The sequence below is a fragment of the Microcaecilia unicolor genome, chromosome 14, assembly GCF_901765095.1.
Source record: "Microcaecilia unicolor chromosome 14, aMicUni1.1, whole genome shotgun sequence".
NCBI lineage: Eukaryota > Metazoa > Chordata > Amphibia > Gymnophiona > Siphonopidae > Microcaecilia > Microcaecilia unicolor.
The window spans coordinates 47,778,244-47,798,302 of record NC_044044.1 but is presented as its reverse complement, the minus strand read 5'-3'; the positions used below and the strand labels follow the sequence as shown (position 1 = coordinate 47,798,302).

Sequence of the window (20,059 nt, the reverse complement as noted above, 5' to 3'; positions counted from 1 at the left end):
GTTGTATGCATGCACTGGCGCTTTTCCTAATTGCATGCAATGTCCTTTGGGAATCGCTCGCTATTTCCAACTCGGTAACTTTTACCAAGTATCTTAACGCTCAACGTTGTTTCCGGGACTTTCGTGCATCTTGACCTCTTGGCCTAAGTTACTCCTTTGCTTTTTCAAGACCACTGGCTTCTCCTTAAAAAATTTTTGAAACATACGGCCTTAGACGGGAGAGCTCCTCTGTACCTTGCCTTGGGGATGATCACATAGGGGTGGATGCTCAAAGCAAACTGGGCTTGCAACGTTTCATTTAGACTGGTTTTAGCCTCTCTAAATGAAATGTTATTGTGCGCCTAATGCACAAAGGTTTTTGATGCTGCTTTTACCAAGCACGGAATTCCCTCCAATGCTCTGAGAAGTGATGAACAGAAAGCCCATGCCCTACCGACAGTTCCGGAGCTGTCGGTAGGTTTTAGTCTATATTGCAAGACCGGTTTGCTCCCTTCATCAGTTTGAACTTGTAGCCATCCTCCTAACACGGAGGAAGCATGGCTGCACAACACTCCTCCCTGTACCAATTCTGCTGCACGAACATTGCTAAAAAAGCTTCTGCTCCTCGATCACCACTTCGATCCCCAGACTCCCCTCTGCCAGGCCAGGAGTCTATGAAAAGAATCTCGAAGGTAAGGGGCAGAACAGAACCCAGCATTTGCAATACCCATTAACTGGGCATGCGCACAAGAACTGTGCCTACCTCAAACTCTTTTGGGCATGAGGCAGGCACGTTCTTCCCCCTTTAATGTCCAAAGCTCAGCACTAACAGCATGCATATAATTTCCATGCTGTTAGTGCTGAGTATTGGTTGGTGCTTCGTTTTTATTGTGACAGCTGGTATATTCTGGTACCAGAGTTCTGTGCATCTCCCTGTACAAAAACTCTGCTCTCTGCATAAGCGCCGTCTGTTAATCCCTTCAGTATCTCAGGCTGCAACTGGACAGTCGGCTTTTTTCTTTAAGGCACCCATACTCTGGCATGTGTTTCTGCTTACACTCCAGCGTCCAGCCTGAGAGTCATATATTAAATTTAAGGGCACTTAAAACTCATCTGTTCAATGTAGCATTTGGCAGATTTGAGAAGCACGCTGGAATCACTGGTAGGGAGATGCTCAAAGCGATCCGGACTTGCAGTGTTTCATTTACACTGGTTTTAGCAAGTCCAAACGAAACATTATTATGTAGCTAATGTACAAAGGTTTTTGGCACTGCTTTAACCATGTGTGACCAAACGTCCTAGGCAAACAAATTCATTAGTGTTAAAATGAGGTCATTAGTGATTCCCTCCAATGCTCAGAGAAGCGACGCATAAAACCCTCCTGCCCTAACGACTAAAAACTACTGACGGCTCTGAGCAGGCATAAGAGTAAGGGAGGGGGGCATTTGCCAGAAGCTCTAAATGAAAGATCGTAGAGAGCCAAAAAATACAGTTCTCCCTTTCCCTTCAAACAGGCGTACATCTACCAGTTTGCAATTGGTTTCATGCACATTATAATGCAAATAATAAAAACAATGGTGTCATGAAACGCCTAGCCACCTGCTCGGGGTTACCCTGCGGCCATCTAGAGGGTCTATCCCCAGCACAGCGCAGGTCTAGCACCCTCCTTTCACCGACTGGGTCACAACCATCTCTGGGCGAGTCTCCCGTGCTCAAATTCTCCCCAGTGATTTCTAGGTTACTGCCACATTCCCAGTGGTCCCACGGTTCCCAGAAAACACTCGCAGTCCCAACACACAAACCACCAAGATTCTTTATCAGTCCAGACAGGCAGAACGAGTCGACAAGTTTTAAATGTATACAGCTGTTTGCTTCCTGCTTGTGTTAAAGAAAAAGAACACTCAGTTCCCTATAACAGCTTTAAGTATAAACATGCACATCTGTAGGCCAAGTAGGAGAGATACACTTAAGACATAATTAAAACAGGGAAATATACAATACATTTTACAGGCTTAAAACACGCTGTTTCTTCACAAATGGGAAAACTTTTTCCCCTATGTAACACTGAAGAGTCACGTCAACCTGCATTTGAAACTAGGAAGAATGTGATTTGGAAGTCTACAGGGTTCAACAACTCTGTGGTTGCTGTTGGGCTACTTGCATTCCTGGGAGTGTAGGATGGAACTGTCTGGGAATTCTGGACACCACAGCCATACCCTCTACTGGGCATGTGCACAACAGATCATGTACTACTACTACTACTACTAAACATTTCTAGAGCGCTACTAGGGTAACGCAGCGCTGTACAGTTTAACAAAGAAGGACAGTCCCTGCTCAAAGGAGCTTATAATCTTGTAGGCATGAGTCAGGCATGTTCCTACCCCTTTAGGGCTAGATTCTGTAAATGCCTAAAAAATCGGCACCAAAAAACCCCACTTATTCTATAAGCTGCACCTAAAGTTTATCACGGTTTATAGATTAGCGCTTAAGTGTTATGGCCGAGTGTAAATTTAAGCGCGGCCATTTGCACCAGCGAAAACATGGTGCAAATGCCTGCACCTAAATTTACTTGCGAGCACCCTTATTCTGTAATTAGCATGTAACTCAAAACCATGCCCACATTCCGCCTTGAAACACCCAGGACGTCCCCTTTCTGCGCCTTTTTTCAGGTCACATGTAAATGTAGGCATGGCACCTAACTTTACGCGCATAACACCCAATGAAATTTAATTAGTGCCAATAATTACTTGTTAAAAAAACTATTGGCACTAATTGGCTGGTTAGTCATTTAAATTGTGCACGCAAATCAGAAGTGTGCCTAAATGTACACATGCAATTTTTGACGACCTTTATGGAATCAGAGGGTTAACATCCAAAGCATAATTTGAGCACTGGTCAGTAATTTAGAGGCCTTTTTACAAAGGTGCACCAAAATATGCGCGCGTGTTTTGGACATGCGCTGGACCATTTTTCCACCGTGTCTGGAAAAAAGGCTTTTTTGGGGGGGGGGGGGCGGGAAATGGATGTACTGTCTATTTATGGCCTGAGCCCTTTAACGCCACCCACTGACTTAGCGGTAAGGACTTACGCGTTATCTGCGCCGGTAACTGTCCAGCATGCACCAACTGCCGGTCACTAACGGGAACCCCCTCGAGGTACAAAATAGAAAATTATTTTCTACCGCTGGTTTTTGGAACGTGCCAAAGTCAAGAATTACCGCCAGGCGCGTGCGCCCCTTAGATTGGCTTTTCCAGCGCTGGAGTTCTGTGCATCGCCCCCTGGAACAGAATAGATGTTGCCTCTGCATAACCCGTTATCCTATCTCTCTCTCTCTCTTCTGCTTTAAGGCTGTGCTATGAAGGATTTTGGAGTTTCTGGTTTTTTGATATTTATGACATGTGTTACTTCCCTCCTCCTCCTCCTCCTCCTCCTCCTCTTCCTCTTCCTCTTCTCCCCTCCTCTTTTCGATGGGAGTCGTTGCCTCATCACGACCAGCAGTGAATCTTTCTTGCTCGGCTCTGTCTCTCCAGTAGAAGATGACGTGGAAGTCCTTTGGCGGAGACCCAGCTCCGTCTGCTTTCGTCCTTTTCTCGACTATCAGCTTCTTTTCAGGTAAGCCGGAGCAATAGGAGAAAGAGACGCCTTTAGTTCATGTCAGAATTGCATGGTGGGTCCTGACGGTGCCTCCCCTCTTGGTTCCCCACCGTGCTCGGACCCTCTCGGAACAGCCGCAACTCAACGGGCGATGCAGAAGAATCATTGGACGGACTTTGCATTTGCGAGTTGTTGGTCGTTCTTTCCCGGTGGGGAAATAGGTTTTGCATGAAAAACACGGCGCAAGCTACAGATCCTTGCAAAATTCAAACTGCATTTCACTTTGCAAGGGGAAACTTTAAATCAGAAATTCAAGCATAATTAAAAAAAAATGTTTTTTTAAAACGGGGGGGGGGGGGGGGGGGGGGGGGAAGAAGGTACTTATCTCTGTCGAAAACATGTCACCATAAGATGCCAGCTCTGTAGATGAGGAGGGGGGCTTGGGCACCACACCCCAGTGCTGGCCAGTCTCCTACAGAGAGAGACAGTTTGTGTTGAGTTAATCCGGCCCCTACCCTCCAGTTATTCTGAATAAGTTCTTATACTAGAAGCAGCCTGTCCTCAGCAGTGCTAAAACTGGTCACCAGCAACCAGAAGGATGTCCGGGGCTGTCTGGAGACTTTGCAGATAAGACAGGGCTTCCTCCAGATGGGCAAGGAGTCCAAATTAGTGCTGAGGAGGCTGTAGAAGGGATCGTCAAGGAAAGTTTATCTGTAAAGTGCACAGTTGAAACCATTTTTTTTTTAAAGGCAGCTGCAGATCCGCAAGCTTTTCTTTTAGGGTCTGTGTAGTTTTCAGGATGGGCTTAGAAAAAAGAGGAGAAAGTGGTATAGATCATTTCTTAAATGAAAATATGCGTTACAGTTAGAGGTTGTGTTGTTGCAGAATGATTAGTGTATATGTTATATGTTGTGTATGATATGGTGTAAGTGTTAATTAAAACAAAACTTGAAAGAGTAGGTGATGGGGAGGGTCGATCGATACATTCACTTGGTGTTTGCTTGATGAATACACTTTATGTTGTTCAGTGGGAAAAATAAATTCAGTTATTAGCATATCGAGAAGAAAAGGTCCTGAGGCCTAATTGAACTTTTCTCCAGCTGAAATGACTTCCTTTTCTGTCCCTGCTTTCCTGAATAAACGATAATGGTGCAGTGTGTGGAAATCCTAAATACTGTATGATAATGGTGTGAAATTTAAAAGCAGGGTTGGGTGAGAAGAGTAAGGTGACATTTATTATGGTGTCTATACATTTGAATGAATGGGCTGTGTTGGCATTAGCGTGCGGCTTAGTAAATCGGGGGGAGTTAATTAACCTGACAATTATTTAGAAGTTATTGAAAGTCTGTAGACAGACCTACAGATCTGTGCAACTTAGACAAAATAATTGTGGACCTTTTTGTTCAAAAAGTGGTCTAGGAGAGAACTTTACAGAAAAAGCTGTTCTGATTTATATTTTAAAAGAGCTAAATTAGGACTAAATGTCAGAAAATTGCATCGAAACATTATATAAAAACAAGTACACTTTAAGCAACCAATACTAGAATTTTTACAGTTACTTATGATGCGCATATATTTATTAGGATTTATTTACCACCTTTTTGAAGGAATTCACTCGAGGCAGTGTACAGTAAAAATAGATCAAACATGAGAAATAGGCAATTACAGCAGTAAAAATATTCAAATAATACAAAGTATGGCATAGTCATCTTAGACTTCTCCCTCTCCTCTGCATATATTCAGCAGACAGCTAAAACCTGTCGTTTCTTTCTCTATAATATCAGCAAAATTCGCCCTTTCCTTTCTGAGCACACTACCAGAACCCTCATCCACACTCTTATCACCTCTCGCTTAGACTATTGCAACTTGCTCCTCACAGGTCTCCCACTTAGCCATCTCTCTCCTCTTCAATCTGTTCAAAATTCTGCTGTACGACCAATGTTCCACCAGTGTCGTTATGCTCATATTAGCCCTCTCCTCACTTCACTAACTAACTACCCTTCTCCATTGTGAATACTGCCCATTTAACCCCACTCTCTGTTTCCTTGTCAAACGCCTTTTGAAAATCCAGATACACAATATCAACCGGCTCCCCTTTGTCCACATGTTTGTTTTCTCCTTCAAAGAATTGAAGTAAATTGGTCAGGCAATATTTCCCCACACAAAAGCCGTGCTGACATTACTGAGACCAAGTCAGCATGGCTTTTGTGTGGGGAAATCTTGCCTGACCAATTTACTTCAATTCTTTAAAGGAGTAAATATGTGGACAAAGGGGAGCCGGTTGATATTGTGTATCTGGATTTTCAAAAGGCGGTTGACAAGGAAACAGAGTGGGGTTAAATGGGCAGTATTCACAATGGAGAAGGGTAGTTAGTGGGGTTCCTCAGGGGTCTGTGCTAGGACCGCTGCTTTTTAATATATTTATAAATGATTTAGAGATGGGAGTAACTAGCGAGGTAATTAAATTTGCTGATGACACAAAAGTTATTCAAAGTCGTTAACTCGCGACAGGATTGTGAAAAATTACAGAAGGACCTTACGAGACTGGGAGACTAAATGGCAGATGACGTTTAATGTGAGCAAGTGCAAGGTGATGCATGTGGGAAAAATGAACCCGAATTATAGCCACGTCATGCAAGGTTCCATGTTAGGAGTTACGGACCAAGAAAGGGATCTGGGTGTCATCGTTGATAATACACTGAAACCTTCTGCTCAGTGTGTTGTTGCGGCTCGGAAAGCGACTAGAATGTTGGGTATTATTAGGAAAGGTATGGAAAACAGGTGTGAGGATGTTATAATGCCGTTGTATCGCTCCATGGTGTGACCGCACCTTCAGTATTGTGTTCAATTCTGGTCGCCGCATCTCAAGAAAGATATAGTAGAATTGGAAAAGGTGCAGCGAAGGGCAACTAAAATGTTAGCGAGGATGGGACGACTTCCCTATGAAGAAAGACTAAGGAGGCTAGGGCTTTTCAGCTTGGAGAAGAGGCGGCTGAGGGGAGACATGATAGAGGTATATAAAATAATGAGTGGAGTGGAACAGGTGGATGTGAAGCGTCTGTTCACGCTTTCCAAAAATACTAGGACTAGGGGGCATGCGATGAAACTACAGTGTAGTAAATTTAAAACAAATCGGAGAAAATGTTTCTTCACCCAACGCGTAATTAAACTCAGGAATTCGTTGCCGGAGAACGTGGTGAAGGCGGTTAGCTTGGCAGAGTTTAAAAAGGGGTTGGACAGTTTCCTAAAGGACAAGTCCATAAACCGCTACTAAATGGACTTGGGAAAAATCCACAATTCCAGGAATAACATGTATAGAATGTTTGTAGGTTTGGGAAGCTCGCCAGGTGCCCTTGACCTGGATTGGCCGCTGTCATGGACAGGATGCTGGGCTCGATGGACCCTTGGTCTTTTCCCAGTGTGGCATTACTTATGTACTTATTCCTATCCGTTTCCGCATACAGTTCAGACTCCTCTTATTGACCTATGTGCATTCACTCTGCAGCTCCTCAGTACCTCTCCACTCTCATCTCTCCCTACATTCCTCCCCAGGAACTCCGTTCACTGGGTAAATCTCTCTTATCTGCACCCTTCTCCTCCACCGCTAACTCCAGACTCCGTTCCTTTTATCTTGCTGCACCATATGCCTGGAATAGACTTCCTGAGTTGGTACATCAATCTCCATCTCTGGCAGTCTTCAAATCTAAGCTAAAAGCCCACCTTTTTGATGCTGCTTTTAACTCCTAACCCTTATTCACTTGCTCAGAACCCTTATTTTGTCATCCTCACTTTAATATTCCCTTCTCTCTTATTTGTCCTGTTTGTCTGTCCTAATTAGATTGTAAGCTCTGTCGAGCAGTGACTCTCTCTTCATGTTCAAGTGTACAGTGCTGCGTACATCTATTAGCGCTTTAGAAATGATAAGTAGTAATAGTAGTTGTGCCCTGTTTGCACTAACAGACTATGGTTAACTATGATAAAGTAAGAGGTCAGTTCAGCAGAGTTGGATCTGGGGTTTCCTGCGGCAGCCTATGGCAAAACGCGGTCTTCAAAGCTAAGTGTATTTGCAAAGCACTGTTTAAGGCATTCTGTACTTTCGATGAACTGTATTCTTAATTTGGCAAGTATTCAGAGTGTGAAACACACACACACACATATATATATATATATATACACACACACATTTGTTTTGATAACACAGTGCATTTTGGGGACAATTAATGGTAAACATTGCATGCGATGATTGAGAAATAGAAGAGCTTAATGACCTAGGGTATTCAACCTGTGCTGGTCTCTTCTGTTTTTTTCTGAGCACATTCATAATATTTTTAAATATTTAATTATATTTGCATAAGTACAGCCATACTGGGTCAGACCCGAAAGTCCATCAAGCCCAGCATCCTGTTTCCAGCAGTGGCCAATCCAGGTCACAAGTACCTGGCAAGATCCCAAAACAGTACAATACATTTTATGCTGCTTAACTTAGAAATAAGCAGTGGATTTTCCCCTAATTCCATTTTAATAATGGTCTATGGACTTTTCATTTAGGAAGCCATCAAAACCTTTTTTAAACCTCGCTAAGCTAACTGCTTTTACTACATTCTCTGGCAACGAATTCCAGAGTTTAATTACACATCGACTGGCTTTGTTTTTTCAGTATTGAAGATGCACTAAGAGACTGGTACCTACTTGGTCTCAAAAGCTCTTGTCCAGCTTGATTTCTTAATAATTGTTGTGTTGCTCCCGTTAAAGGTGTCCCAATCTGCAGTGAATTCCTTTCTCAACTTTTATCATGTACATCTCGCTACGATCGTGTTATACCATTTTTAATACAGTTTCATTGGCTTTCCATTGCCTTTCAAATCAAACAGATCGTAAACCTTTCTTTTAAGAGTCTTCGTACTGGCTTCTCTTATTTAGCCTCAATTCTCACTACTTATGTACCTAATTGACTCCTTTTTTATGGAACAACCTCCTTTCTACTTTCACTATGTTCTACCAGCTATTGTAATTCTAGTTATGATTATGTTTTTCTGTTATGTCTTTTATGTTGTTTTTAAATTGTAAACTGGTTTTATGTCATTTTTATGTGTAAACCACCTCGATTGCTATGTAGAAAAGGTGATATACTAAGTATTTAATAAACATAAACATATAGATGGTTTGTTAAGGTAAGGTATACACAAAAAAGTGACACATTTCTTGGGCAGACTGGATGGACCGTGCAGGTCTTTTTCTGCCGTCATCTACTATGTTACTATCCACCTTATAATTGAAAGAGAAAAACGCCTAGATTTCGACCCAAATCGGGAGATAGACGTTTATCTCACAAAAACGAATAAATCGGTATAATGGAAAGCTGATTTTGGACGTTTTCAACTGCACTCCATCGCGGAAGCGTACAAAGTTGACGGGGGGGGGGGGTGTCGGAGGCGTGGCAAAGGTGGAACTGGGGCGTGGTTATCGGCCAAGGAGAGATGGGCGCCTTTCGCCGATAATGGACAAAAAAGTATGTGTTTGTAGCTAGAATTTAGGGCACTTTTCCTGGACCCTGTTTTTTCATGAATAAGGCCCCAAAAAGTGCCCTAAATGACCAGATTACCCCCAGAGGGAATCGGAGATGACCTCCCCTGACTCCCCCAGTGGTCACTAACCCCCTTTTTATTTTCACCCTCAAATGTCATACCCACCTCCCTGGCAGCAATATGCAGGTCCCTGGAGCAGTTGTTAGGGGGTGCAGTGGACTTCAGGCAGGTGGACCCAGGCCCATCCCCCCCTACCTGTTACAATTGTGCTGCTTAATGCTTAGTCGTCCAACCCCCCCCCCAAACCCACTGTACCCACATGTAGGTGCCCCCCCTTCACCCCTTAGGGCTATAGTAATGGTGTAGACTTGTGGGCAGTGGGTTTTGAGGGGATTTGGGGGGCTCAACACACAAGGGAAGGGTGCTATGCACCTGGGAGCTCTTTTACCTTTTTTTTTTTTTTTTTTTTTGCAAAAGTGCCCCCTAGGGTGCCCGGTTGGTGTCCTGGTATGTGAGGGGGACCAGTGCACTACGAATCCTGGCCCCTCCCACGAACAAATGCCTTGGATTTATTCGTTTTTGAGCTGGGCGCTTTCATTTTCCATTATCACTGAAAAACAAAAACGCCCAGCTCACAAATTGTCGAATAAAACATGGACGTCTATTTTTTTCGAAAATACGGTTCGGTCCGCCCCTTCACGGACCCGTTCTCGGAGATAAACGCCCATGGAGATAGACGTTTTCGTTCAATTATGCCCCTCCACGTTATGTTAATGTTTCATGGAAAGGCTAGATAATACAAGCAGTATATCTAATGTTTAACGTCCTACAATGTTTTATTACTTAGATGGCAGATGGCAGGTGCTACTGGAATATTTGTTCTAGGAAAGGCAGTGGCAACATCTCACAATCAGGTTGTTATCATTATTGAATGGACTAGGGGAAAATACACTATTTCTGGGGTAAGCAGTATAAAATGTTTTGTACTTTTTGGGGATCTTGCCAGGTATATTGTGACCTGAATTGGCCACTGTTTGTTTATTTATTTTGTTACATTTGTACCCCGCGCTTTCCCACTCATGGCAGGCTCAATGTGGCTTACATGGGGCAATGGAGGGTTAAGTGACCTGCCCAGAGTCACAAGGAGCTGCCTGTGCCTGAAGCGGGAATCGAACTCAGTTCCTCAGGACCAAAGTCCACCACCCTAACCACTAGGCCACTCCTCCACTGTTGCTACTATTTGAGATTCTACATGGAATGTTTCTAGTAGAATAGAAGTCGGCCCTTGCAGATCACCAATGTGGCCGCGCAGGCTTCTGCTTCTGTGAGTCTGACATCCTGGACGTCAGACTCACAGAAACAGAAGCCTACGCAGCCTTTTACATGGAATGTTGCTAGTGGAATAGCAACATTCCATGTAGAATCTCCAACAGTAGCAACATTCCATGTAGAATCTCCAATAGTATCTATTTTATTTTTGTTACATTTGTACCCTGCGCTTTCCCACTCATGGCAGGCTCAATGCGGCTTACATGGGGCAATGGAGGGTTAAGTGACTTGTCCAGAGTCACAAGGAGCTGCCTGTGCCTGAAGCGGGAATCGAACTCAGTTCCTCAGTTCCCCAAAGTCCACCACCCTAACCACTAGGCCACTCCTCCACTCCACTTGGAAACAGGATGCTGGGCTTGATGGACCTTTGGTCTTTCCCTGTATGGCATTACTTATGAACTATATGTATATCAACCTGCCAGCATAGGAACTGGGGAACAGTCTGCCACCCCTCCCGGGGAGCTCTGCTCAATGAGTAGTCGCTGCTATCTGTCCCCTTTTCCTCCACTGCCAACTTCATTCCATTTCACTGTGCCGTACAGCTGGAATAAACTTCCTTAAACAGTACGTCATGCTCTATCATTGGCCCTGTTCAGATATTGGGTACAAACCCACATTTTTGAGTCTGCTTTGAATCTTAACTCCTTATACACCTATTAAGTACCCATGTTTTAATCATTCTCTTAATACAGAGACTTTCTAATCCCTTCTTTGTCCTGTTTGTCTATTTTGAATAGACTGTAAACTCATTTGAGCAGGGACTGTCTTATTTGTGCGCAGTGCTGTGTACATCTATTAGAGCTATAGAACTAAGTAACGGTACTAGTAGACTGCGTCTCAGCAGGATTTCGGTAAAGAAGGATACGGAATCGCAGTGATATAGATTTAACAGACTCTATCAACTAGGGTTGAGAAACACTGCTCTCCAATGGTTCACGTTCTATCTATCCAGCCACTCTTCCACAGTACAAGCCAGTAGTTCTCTATCAAATTCTTCTTCACTCCCATCCGAGGTCCCACAGGGCTCAGACCTAACCCCACCCTCAACCTTTTTCTTGCTCCGCTCTCAACACTTTTACAATCCCTCGACTTTACCCCTTTCGTCTTTGCCGATGACATACAGATACTATGCACACGACCCATCAGACCCTATGCATATCCACTGTATTAATAATAGATGGACCAAAGTAACTGACTGGCTTAATGAAAAAATGCTTTGCTTCACAAATCAGCCTACCCCAACATTAGCTACTCAACTTTGCTCCACCTCGGTACCCTTAGTTCAAAGTGCAAAAATACTGGGGGTTATTTTTGACTCGGCACTTTCATGCGTCGCAGAGATCTCTGCTGTAGTTAAAACACTCACTCTTCAAACTCTGCGTCATCCATTCTATTAAAACCCTTTTACATCCCCCAGCAATCAATATCCTCATACATTCTCCAGTAATCAGTCAGCTTGATTACAGCAACGCTTTGTATAAAGCACCATGTTAAGGATCTTCAACGCCTACAGCTTGTACAGAACACAGCTATCAAGTTAATCACCAGCCATAATAAATTCGATATGTCACCCCACTATTAAAAGCAGCACACTGGCTCCCATCAGAAAACCTACAAATGACTAGTTCTAGTTTACAGTGAACCAGCCTACTTATCTCATCTTCTCACGCCTTTCTGGCCCTCTCGCATTCTCAGTTCTTCCCAACAAAACCAATCTATTTTACCCTCCTTTTATGAAATCAGATATGACACTATGCAACAGTCCATCTTCACTGTTCAAGGCTCCGAGCTCTGGAACAACTACCGACTCATTTCCATCGATCATCTTCTCTACAAAGATTTAAGACTGACTTAAAAACGTTCTTATATGCTGATGCCTATAGCTAACTCAATATATGCTGACTCCATGCTCTGTGGGTCCAGTAGCATCCTGGACATCACACTCCCTTTTTGTACTTTCAGCTTTCCTATAAATATTGTATTTCATTCAAAGTAACGTAGTAGATGATGGCCGATAAAGACCTGTGTGGTCTATCCAGTCTGCCCAACAAATTACATTCATTACCTAAGGTATGATATGATACTTCATATGTATATGTCCTTGTTCTAAAACTTCTGAAGTTGTTTTTCAAAATAGAGGATTGATTTACCCATTTACAAGTTAGCACTGGCGTCCCTGAGGAAGATTTTGAAACAGGGATTCTTGTTGGACGTTGGGAGCATTCAATGAAAAAAACGATTCATTGATTCAAGATAAGTTCACTCTTGTTTGCTCCATATTTTGGTGCTTTGGTTATATATGTGCCCTTGAATATATAGGCGCTGCTGTTTTTCACATTAGTGAGTCCTCTTGAATATATGGATGCTTAAAAATGTGGGGACCTTGATAGAGAGTACCCATGATGTATAGAGCTAGTCTCACTGAAATCTAGCTCGGATGAATGATCAACCTATACTGAGCTCTCTTTTGTCCCCCTTCCTTTTAGTAAAGTCCCATACTTGTAGGGGTTCTTCTCTAGGCATCCATAGCATAGTAACATAGTAGATGACGGCAGAAAAAGACCTGCACGGTCCATCCAGTCTGCCCAACAAGATAAACTCATGTGTATACCTTACCTTGATTTGTACTTGCCTTTTTCAGGGCACAGACCGTACAAGTCTGCCCAGCACTATCCCCGCCTCCCAACCACCAGTCCCGCCTCCCATCAACGGCTCTGGCACAGACCGTATAAGTCTGCCCAGCACTATCCCCGTCTCCCAACCACCAGTCCCGCCTCCCATCAATGGCTCTGGCACAGACCGTATAAGTCTGCCCAGCACTATCCCCTCCTCCCAACCACCAGTCCCGCCTCCCACCACCGGATCTGGCACGGACCTTATAAGTCTGCCCTCCACTATCCTCGCCTCCCAACCACCAACCTCTCTTCCCCCACCTGCTCCGATACATATTCTTATATATATTCTTTTGGGATTGACTCCTTTTACTTTTTGATATAGTTTTTGTCTCTCCCTATTTGGGATTTTATTATTTTGGTTCCTGAAAATGGCAAGGACAAATCAAGATCAGGTATACATATGAAGGATCACATCATAGCTTATGTAATGAGTGTATCTTGTTGGGTAGACTGGATGGACCGTACAGGTCTTTATCTGCCTTCATCTACTATAGAGAGAGAGAGAGTGTGTGAGTGTGTGTGTGTGTGTGTGTGTGTGTGTGCGTGTGTGTGTGCGTGCGTGTGCGTGTGTGCTTGTGTGTGTGTGTGTGTGTGTGCGTGTGTGTGTGTGTGTGTATTTCTGGAGCGAATTTCTTTTATGAGGAAGTGGGAAAGATATATGAGCCAAAGGAGAAATCTGTAGGGAACAATTATCAGTGTCTTGTGCCCTGAAAACGAGGTTAGCTGGTTGGCTTGTGATACCAATACAGCTAAGAACCTCTTAATCAAGTGTAGGAGAAACTCACAAGTAAAAGGACAAGAGGAAAAGGTTGAGCTCAGCATAAAGGCACCCAGGAACCTATCTTATAGATTTCTTTGTATGATCAAATGACTTGTATTGTATTATTGTTAATGTTTCCTGTTAGCCACATTGAACCCAAACTTGTTTGGGATAATGTGGGATATAAATGTCTCAAATAAATAAATAAAAGAGAAAGGGAGTATGATGTCCAGGACGCTACCATACCCACATTCCCTTCCTCTCTCACAGTCTGTTGTCAGTACACCCTCACTCCCCCTTTTTAACTCTCTGTGGGCCTCTTTTACAAAGCCGTGCTACCGTTTCTCGGTGCGACAACTGAGAGGAAACTCATTCAGTGCCTATGTGCTTCCTCTCATTTGCCACGTGGGAATTGCTAGTGTGGCTTTGTAAAAGAAACCCTCTATTCTGTAAGCCACTCAGCTATTATTCGATAGGTGGGATATAAGCCCCTAATAAACTTGGAAACTTGATGAGAACAGCAAATATATTTACAGAAAGCACAGTAACAACCTCTGGTGGAGGGTTTTTGGGTGTTTTTTTTTTTTAATTCTATGGTAGGAAGTTTTTTTTTTATATTGTATGGGGAAATGTACATCTCTGATATTTTTGAATTTCCTCTTGTATTGTGCAAAATGCATTCGCTTTCTGTTTTTTTATTTTTATTTTTTTTACTTCTTGTGGTTTCCAGGTCTTTTCTGCATATTTCTAGTTCTAATTGTGGTCACACAGTCTCAGTTTGGTGAGGGTCTCTCTGTGTTTTGTGTGTGACCGAGGTGAGAAACTCTGAAGCGTGTACGTAAGTGCTGCCATACTGGGACAAACCGAAGGCCCATCAAGCCCAGCATCCTCTTTCCCCAACAGTGGCCAATCCAGGTTAGCTGGCAAGATCCCAAAACAGTACAATACATTTTATGCTGCTTATTCTAGAAATAAGCTTTGGGTTTTCCCCAAGTCCATTTTAATAACGGTCTATGGACATTTCGTTTAGGAATCCATCCAAACCTTTTTTTTTTAAAACCCTGCTAAGCTAACTGCTTTTACTACATTCTCTGGCATTGAATTCCAGAGTTTAATTACACGTTGAGTGAAGAAATATTTTCTCTGATTCGTTTTAAATGTACTACTTTGTAGCTTCATTGTGTGCCCCCTAGTCCTAGTATTTTTGGAAAGAGTAAACAAGTGATTCATGTCTACCCGTTCCACTCCACTCGTTATTTTATAGACCTCTATCATATCTCCCCTCAGCCGTCTTTTCTTCAAGCTGAAGAGCCCTAGCCGCTTTAGCCTTTCCTCATAGGGAAGTTTACTTTGTGTAGAGGTGGGTAGCAGTCCAGCGTCTTCCATTTTCCCAGTAAGAGGTACTGGTCTTTGAGGGCCTGGTGCCCAGTGTAATATTTGCATTGCTGCATTTTCATAGGTAATCTTGTTGGGTTTTGAGTGTTAGTGCTGTTTTGGTGTAGCAGATTGTCCCCCGGTTGACTGTGGCTTTGTGGCTCTGAGGGGTTGCAGAAGTGAAAATTAATTTGGTTTTGAGTCCTGAGGCGCAGGGGAAGGGAACATCTTCAAGGTCATAGTGTACAAACAACTTCTCATCACAAACATGTCTTCTGATCTAACTCCCAAGAACCCACTTCACAAAGACACAATCACTCCGCTTATTGTGGTTAATATAATGATTCTCTGTGTGAATTAAAAGGAATTAGTTCACTTGTTACTTCACAGACACAAGTCAGAAGAAAAGAATGGAAATACAAATTAAAAAACAAAGCAAAAATAGATACTGGATATTTAGATTATGACATAAGCTACAACTGCAAAACAGTGGCGTAGCCACCCACTTTGGGCTCAGGCCCACCCAGTAGCAGCACACCTATGCTGATTCCCTAGCCCCACCAGCTGAAAACTCCCAACTACTGTCCCTCCTGCATACCTTGTAAATAGCAGATGGCATGCAGGTGAGACAAGGAGAGACCAGATCACCTGTGCGACAGGGAGGGGTTCTTCTGCCCACCCATCTTGAGTCCAGGCCCACCCAAAGTTGGGTGTCTGGCTACGCCCCTGCTGCAAAAGGAGTGAGCTAATCCAAAATCCCTCCCCTTCCTCTTGATTTCGCTTGACTTAACATTACGGTCAAGCTCCTCTGTTCCTCTCTTGGGTGATCCTCTGATAGTCTCTTCTCTTCCTCTTTAGGGATCTGTGAAATTAGTTGATGGTCCCTGAAGATGATCTATAATTGGCACTTTCCCTGCAAAATAAGACAGCACTTCCTGAATTAGCAGCTCTTCATGGATTTCTAGGCTCCTATGCATATGCAGTATTTTACCAAGAGGGATTCTCTTGCAGATAATGGGATGGATGGGATGTCCCTCCTATTTTTACCACAGAATCTCTTTTTCTATTTTCCCCTCTTCCCAGTGGGCATAGTGAGGGTCCACCCTCAACAGGACCCGAGACTTTGACTTCTTAAACCACAGCCTGGATGTTCAGAGGTATGAAACAGGTAACCTTGGAACAACCTCTGTATCCTTGTCCTGAACCTAATCCAGTACGTGGGACCCCACCGACTAGGGAGCCCAGCATTCCTCCAGACACCTTGACAGAAACAAGGTGGCAGAAAGACACGATTACCTCCAAAACACCCCTCCCTAGAATCTCTTAGAAATCACTCCTCAACTGGCTTTCCATGGAGAGAGCCAGCTAAAACGTTGACGGCTTCCTGAAGGAAAAGGCCATAGAATGTTATTAAATGGACGTAGGGAAAAATCCGCTATTCCTGGGACAAGCAGTACAAAATGCTTTGCTCCGTGGATCTTGTCAGGTGATTGTGACCTGGATGGGCCACTGTCGGAGACAGGGTGCTGGGCTAGATGGACCTTTGGTCTGTCCCATTGTGGTGATGCTTATGTCTTACGTCCTTTTACTAAGACGTGCTGAAAATGGCTTGCGGTAGTGTAGGCATGGGTTTTGGCTGCACGGAATCATTTTTCAGCACACCTGTAAAAAAGACCTCACGTTATTCACGAAAATAGACATGCAGCAAAATCAAAATTGCCGCGCGTCCAGTTTGGGTCTGAGACCTTCCAGCCATAGACCTTGCGGTAAAGAATTTGGGCAGTAATGACCCACGCGCATCAGATGACACTTGCCAGGAAATAAAAAATATTTGTCAGACGCACGTAGCGGACGCGCACCAAAGTTGAAATTACCGTAAGGGCCACGCGGTAACCGGGTGGTAACTCCAGTTGGGCGCGTGTGGGCGCCTGCGCGACTTAGTAAAAGGGGTGCTTATACTTTTATATAGGGACGGGGCAAGCGGTACCTCTGCCAGCTAGATCACTATCCTGATTTATCATAGAGAGATATTTCACAGAGTACCACCAGGACCTGCTAAAGCATCAGGCAGACTAGGCAAAGGGCGGCAGCTTGAGGGGGGGGGGGGGGGGGGGGGAGAGTGGCAAAGAGCTGATGCAGTCAAAGCAAAACAAAAGATCCTGACAGCCACAAAGAACCATCATTGCATGTTTTTCCTACAGAAAGAGAGGGTCATTTTCTAATCGCCCTCTAATCACCTCATCGATTAAGAACTGTGGGGTCTTTATTTTTCCATGAGGATTTTCAGGTCTTAGTACAGGGACTGATTTTCACCCAGCTTGATTGTTGTGCTCTATATGCTGGAATACAGCATAAACGTCTATACAGTGCCGTAGCGAGGGTGGCTGACACCCGGGGCGGGTCGCCGCTGCGCACGGCGCCCCCCCCCCCCCCCGGCGCGCACCCTCCCCCCTCCGGCGCCATTCTTACTCTAATTGGGAAGCGAGGGGCGGGCGAGAGGGCCGATCCGCCCCCGAGTGCACATCTCTGGGAGCTGCATCGGCTCCGCTGGTTCCTTGCTCTCTCTGCCCCGGAACAGGAACCTGTTCCAGGGCAGAGGGAGCAGGGAACCAGCGGATCCGACACCCCCCCAGCGCGTGCACCCAGGGCGGACCGCCCCACCGACCCCCCTTCCTACGCCACTGCTTCTATATAAACTCTTCTTCAGATTAGAGCGGCAAAATTAATTTATGTGATCGGGCATCTCCTTTACTGGGTAAACTACATTGGTTGCCTGTTTTAGCTAGGGTGGAGTTTAAGGTGGCATGTTGAGTGTATAAAATTATGGGAAATTGTTCACCATCTCTTACTGAATTATTACCTTTCCCCTCTACGAAACCTAGTTCTCATTTTAATTCTTTACTTAAACTGGGATTTCCATCGGTTAAGAATATTAAACTGAAGCAATTTCATGTAAGCGCTTTTTGTCCTTTGTCTAACAAGATTTGGAATATGGTACCTTTGCAAGTTAGGGGCCCTGTTTTCTAAGCCATGCTGTAGGTGCCCTAACGTTTTTAGCGCGTGCTAAAAATATATTCCTATGGGTGTCTCTAGCGTTAGTGCGCGCTAATTTTTAGAACGTGCTAAAAACTCTAGCGCACCTTAGTAAACAGGGCCCTAGATATTTGTCTAATTATTTTCAATTTTGTAAGGATTTAAAGACCTTTATTTTTAGTACATTTTATGATTTTAATTAGTGAATTTTAATTTTGATCTGTTTTTTTTTTTTCTTATGGTGAATTAGCTGCTTTGGTGTCTGCTTTATGTTACCCCCTTTGATTCTTGAGTAGATATAAGCAGGATGTAAGCACCAGATATATATATATATCTCCTGAAGTCACTTCACTGGCTCCCTATCCGTTTCCGTATAAAATTCAAGCTCCTCTTATTGACTTATAAGTGCGTTCACTCTGCAGCCCCTCACTACCTCTCCACTCTCATCTCTCCCTACACTCCCTCCCAGGAACTCCGTTCACTAGGCAAATCTCTCCTAATTGCACCCTTCTCCTCCATCGCTAACTCCAGACTCCGTTCCTTTTGTCTCACCACACCTTATGCCTGGAATAGGCTTCCTGAGCCGTTACGACTAGCTCCATCCCTGGCCGCCTTCAAATCCCGACTTGTTTGATGCTGCTTTTGACTCCTAACTTGTCACTTGCTTGTCACCTTTATCTTGTCTTCCTCTCTTCAATAGTCCCTTTCTATGTGTCCTTCTGTCTGTCTTACCCTTATCCTTATTGGTCCTGTCTGTCTGCCCTGATTTAGATTGTAAGTTCTTTTGAGCAGGGACTGTCTTTTCTTCATGTTGTGAAGCGCTGCGTACGATTAGTAGCGCTATAGAAATGATTTATAGTAGTCGTAGTAGTAATCTTTAATAAAAGTGATTAATAAATCCCCGTAAATAAATAAAATATACAGATCAATAGAAATAGGTGAAACAAAGCATAACACATCAGGATTTATATTCTGTTATTACCGTCACAGTTTTAAGTGGATTACAAACTGAAAGAGGCCAGAACAATATCTGGGATTTACAAAATAAATTAGTGATCTTCTATAACAAAAAATATAAAAACTAAAGTGATGCTATTCTGTGTTCAGCACATATCAATGAAAGAGAATTGGTTTTGTCCCCCTCCTAAAATCTAAATAGCCGTAAGAAATCTGGGAAACCTCGCACACCTCTTTTCCCAATTTAGCAGCTTGAAAGGCAAATAGAATTCCAGAAATGTTCTTTCTTATTTTGCCTTTAATGAGAGGGAAACTAAATGGGTTACAGGTACTTTTCTCTACGTGACCTACTATGACTAGTAAATTTAAAATGTTCACAGAAGTAAAGAACAGCTAACCCAAACAGTATTTTACACTGAATACAAAAACATTCTATAAGAAGCCAGTGCAAAGATACATAAAATTGTGAAATACCGTCACATTTCTTCAGAGAGAAAAGCCGACAAAACAGCAGTATTTTGAATGGATTGTAATTTTTTTCTCTGATTGTTTACAGCAACTTATATAACCAATATTGCAGTAATTCAATTGTGAAAAGAACAACAACAAAAAAATGATTTTCTTTGCAACCTTCAACTTCTGTTTTTGACCCTTCTCTTTGCTTTGCATTGGCTACCCGTCAGGAAATGCTGTGTTTTTAAAACGCTCCTGTGATAAATTGCCAATTGCCTGGGCAACCACAAAAAAATAACTACAAACAGAACAATCTTATCACGGTTAGCAACTGTTTATTCTTACAAAATTAGCAGCCAAGCAGAAACTAGTTTCTTAGC

The 20,059-nt window shown here is 43.4% G+C and overlaps 1 protein-coding gene across 2 annotated transcripts in view; it reads left to right on the top strand.

The window, feature by feature from the left end:
- The first annotated feature begins 3,430 nt into the window (after positions 1-3,430).
- LOC115457637 (SLAM family member 8-like) overlaps positions 3,431-20,059 on the top strand; it is a 58,494-nt gene continuing 41,865 nt past the window's right edge. Inside the window, exon 1 of one of the 2 annotated variants that reach the window (XM_030187149.1) lies at positions 3,431-3,591. In XM_030187149.1, the coding sequence (XP_030043009.1) occupies positions 3,516-3,591 (76 nt within the window). In that variant the 5' untranslated portion in view covers positions 3,431-3,515. The remainder of the gene's footprint in view (positions 3,592-20,059) is intronic. The other variant, XM_030187148.1, reaches the window with a different exon arrangement.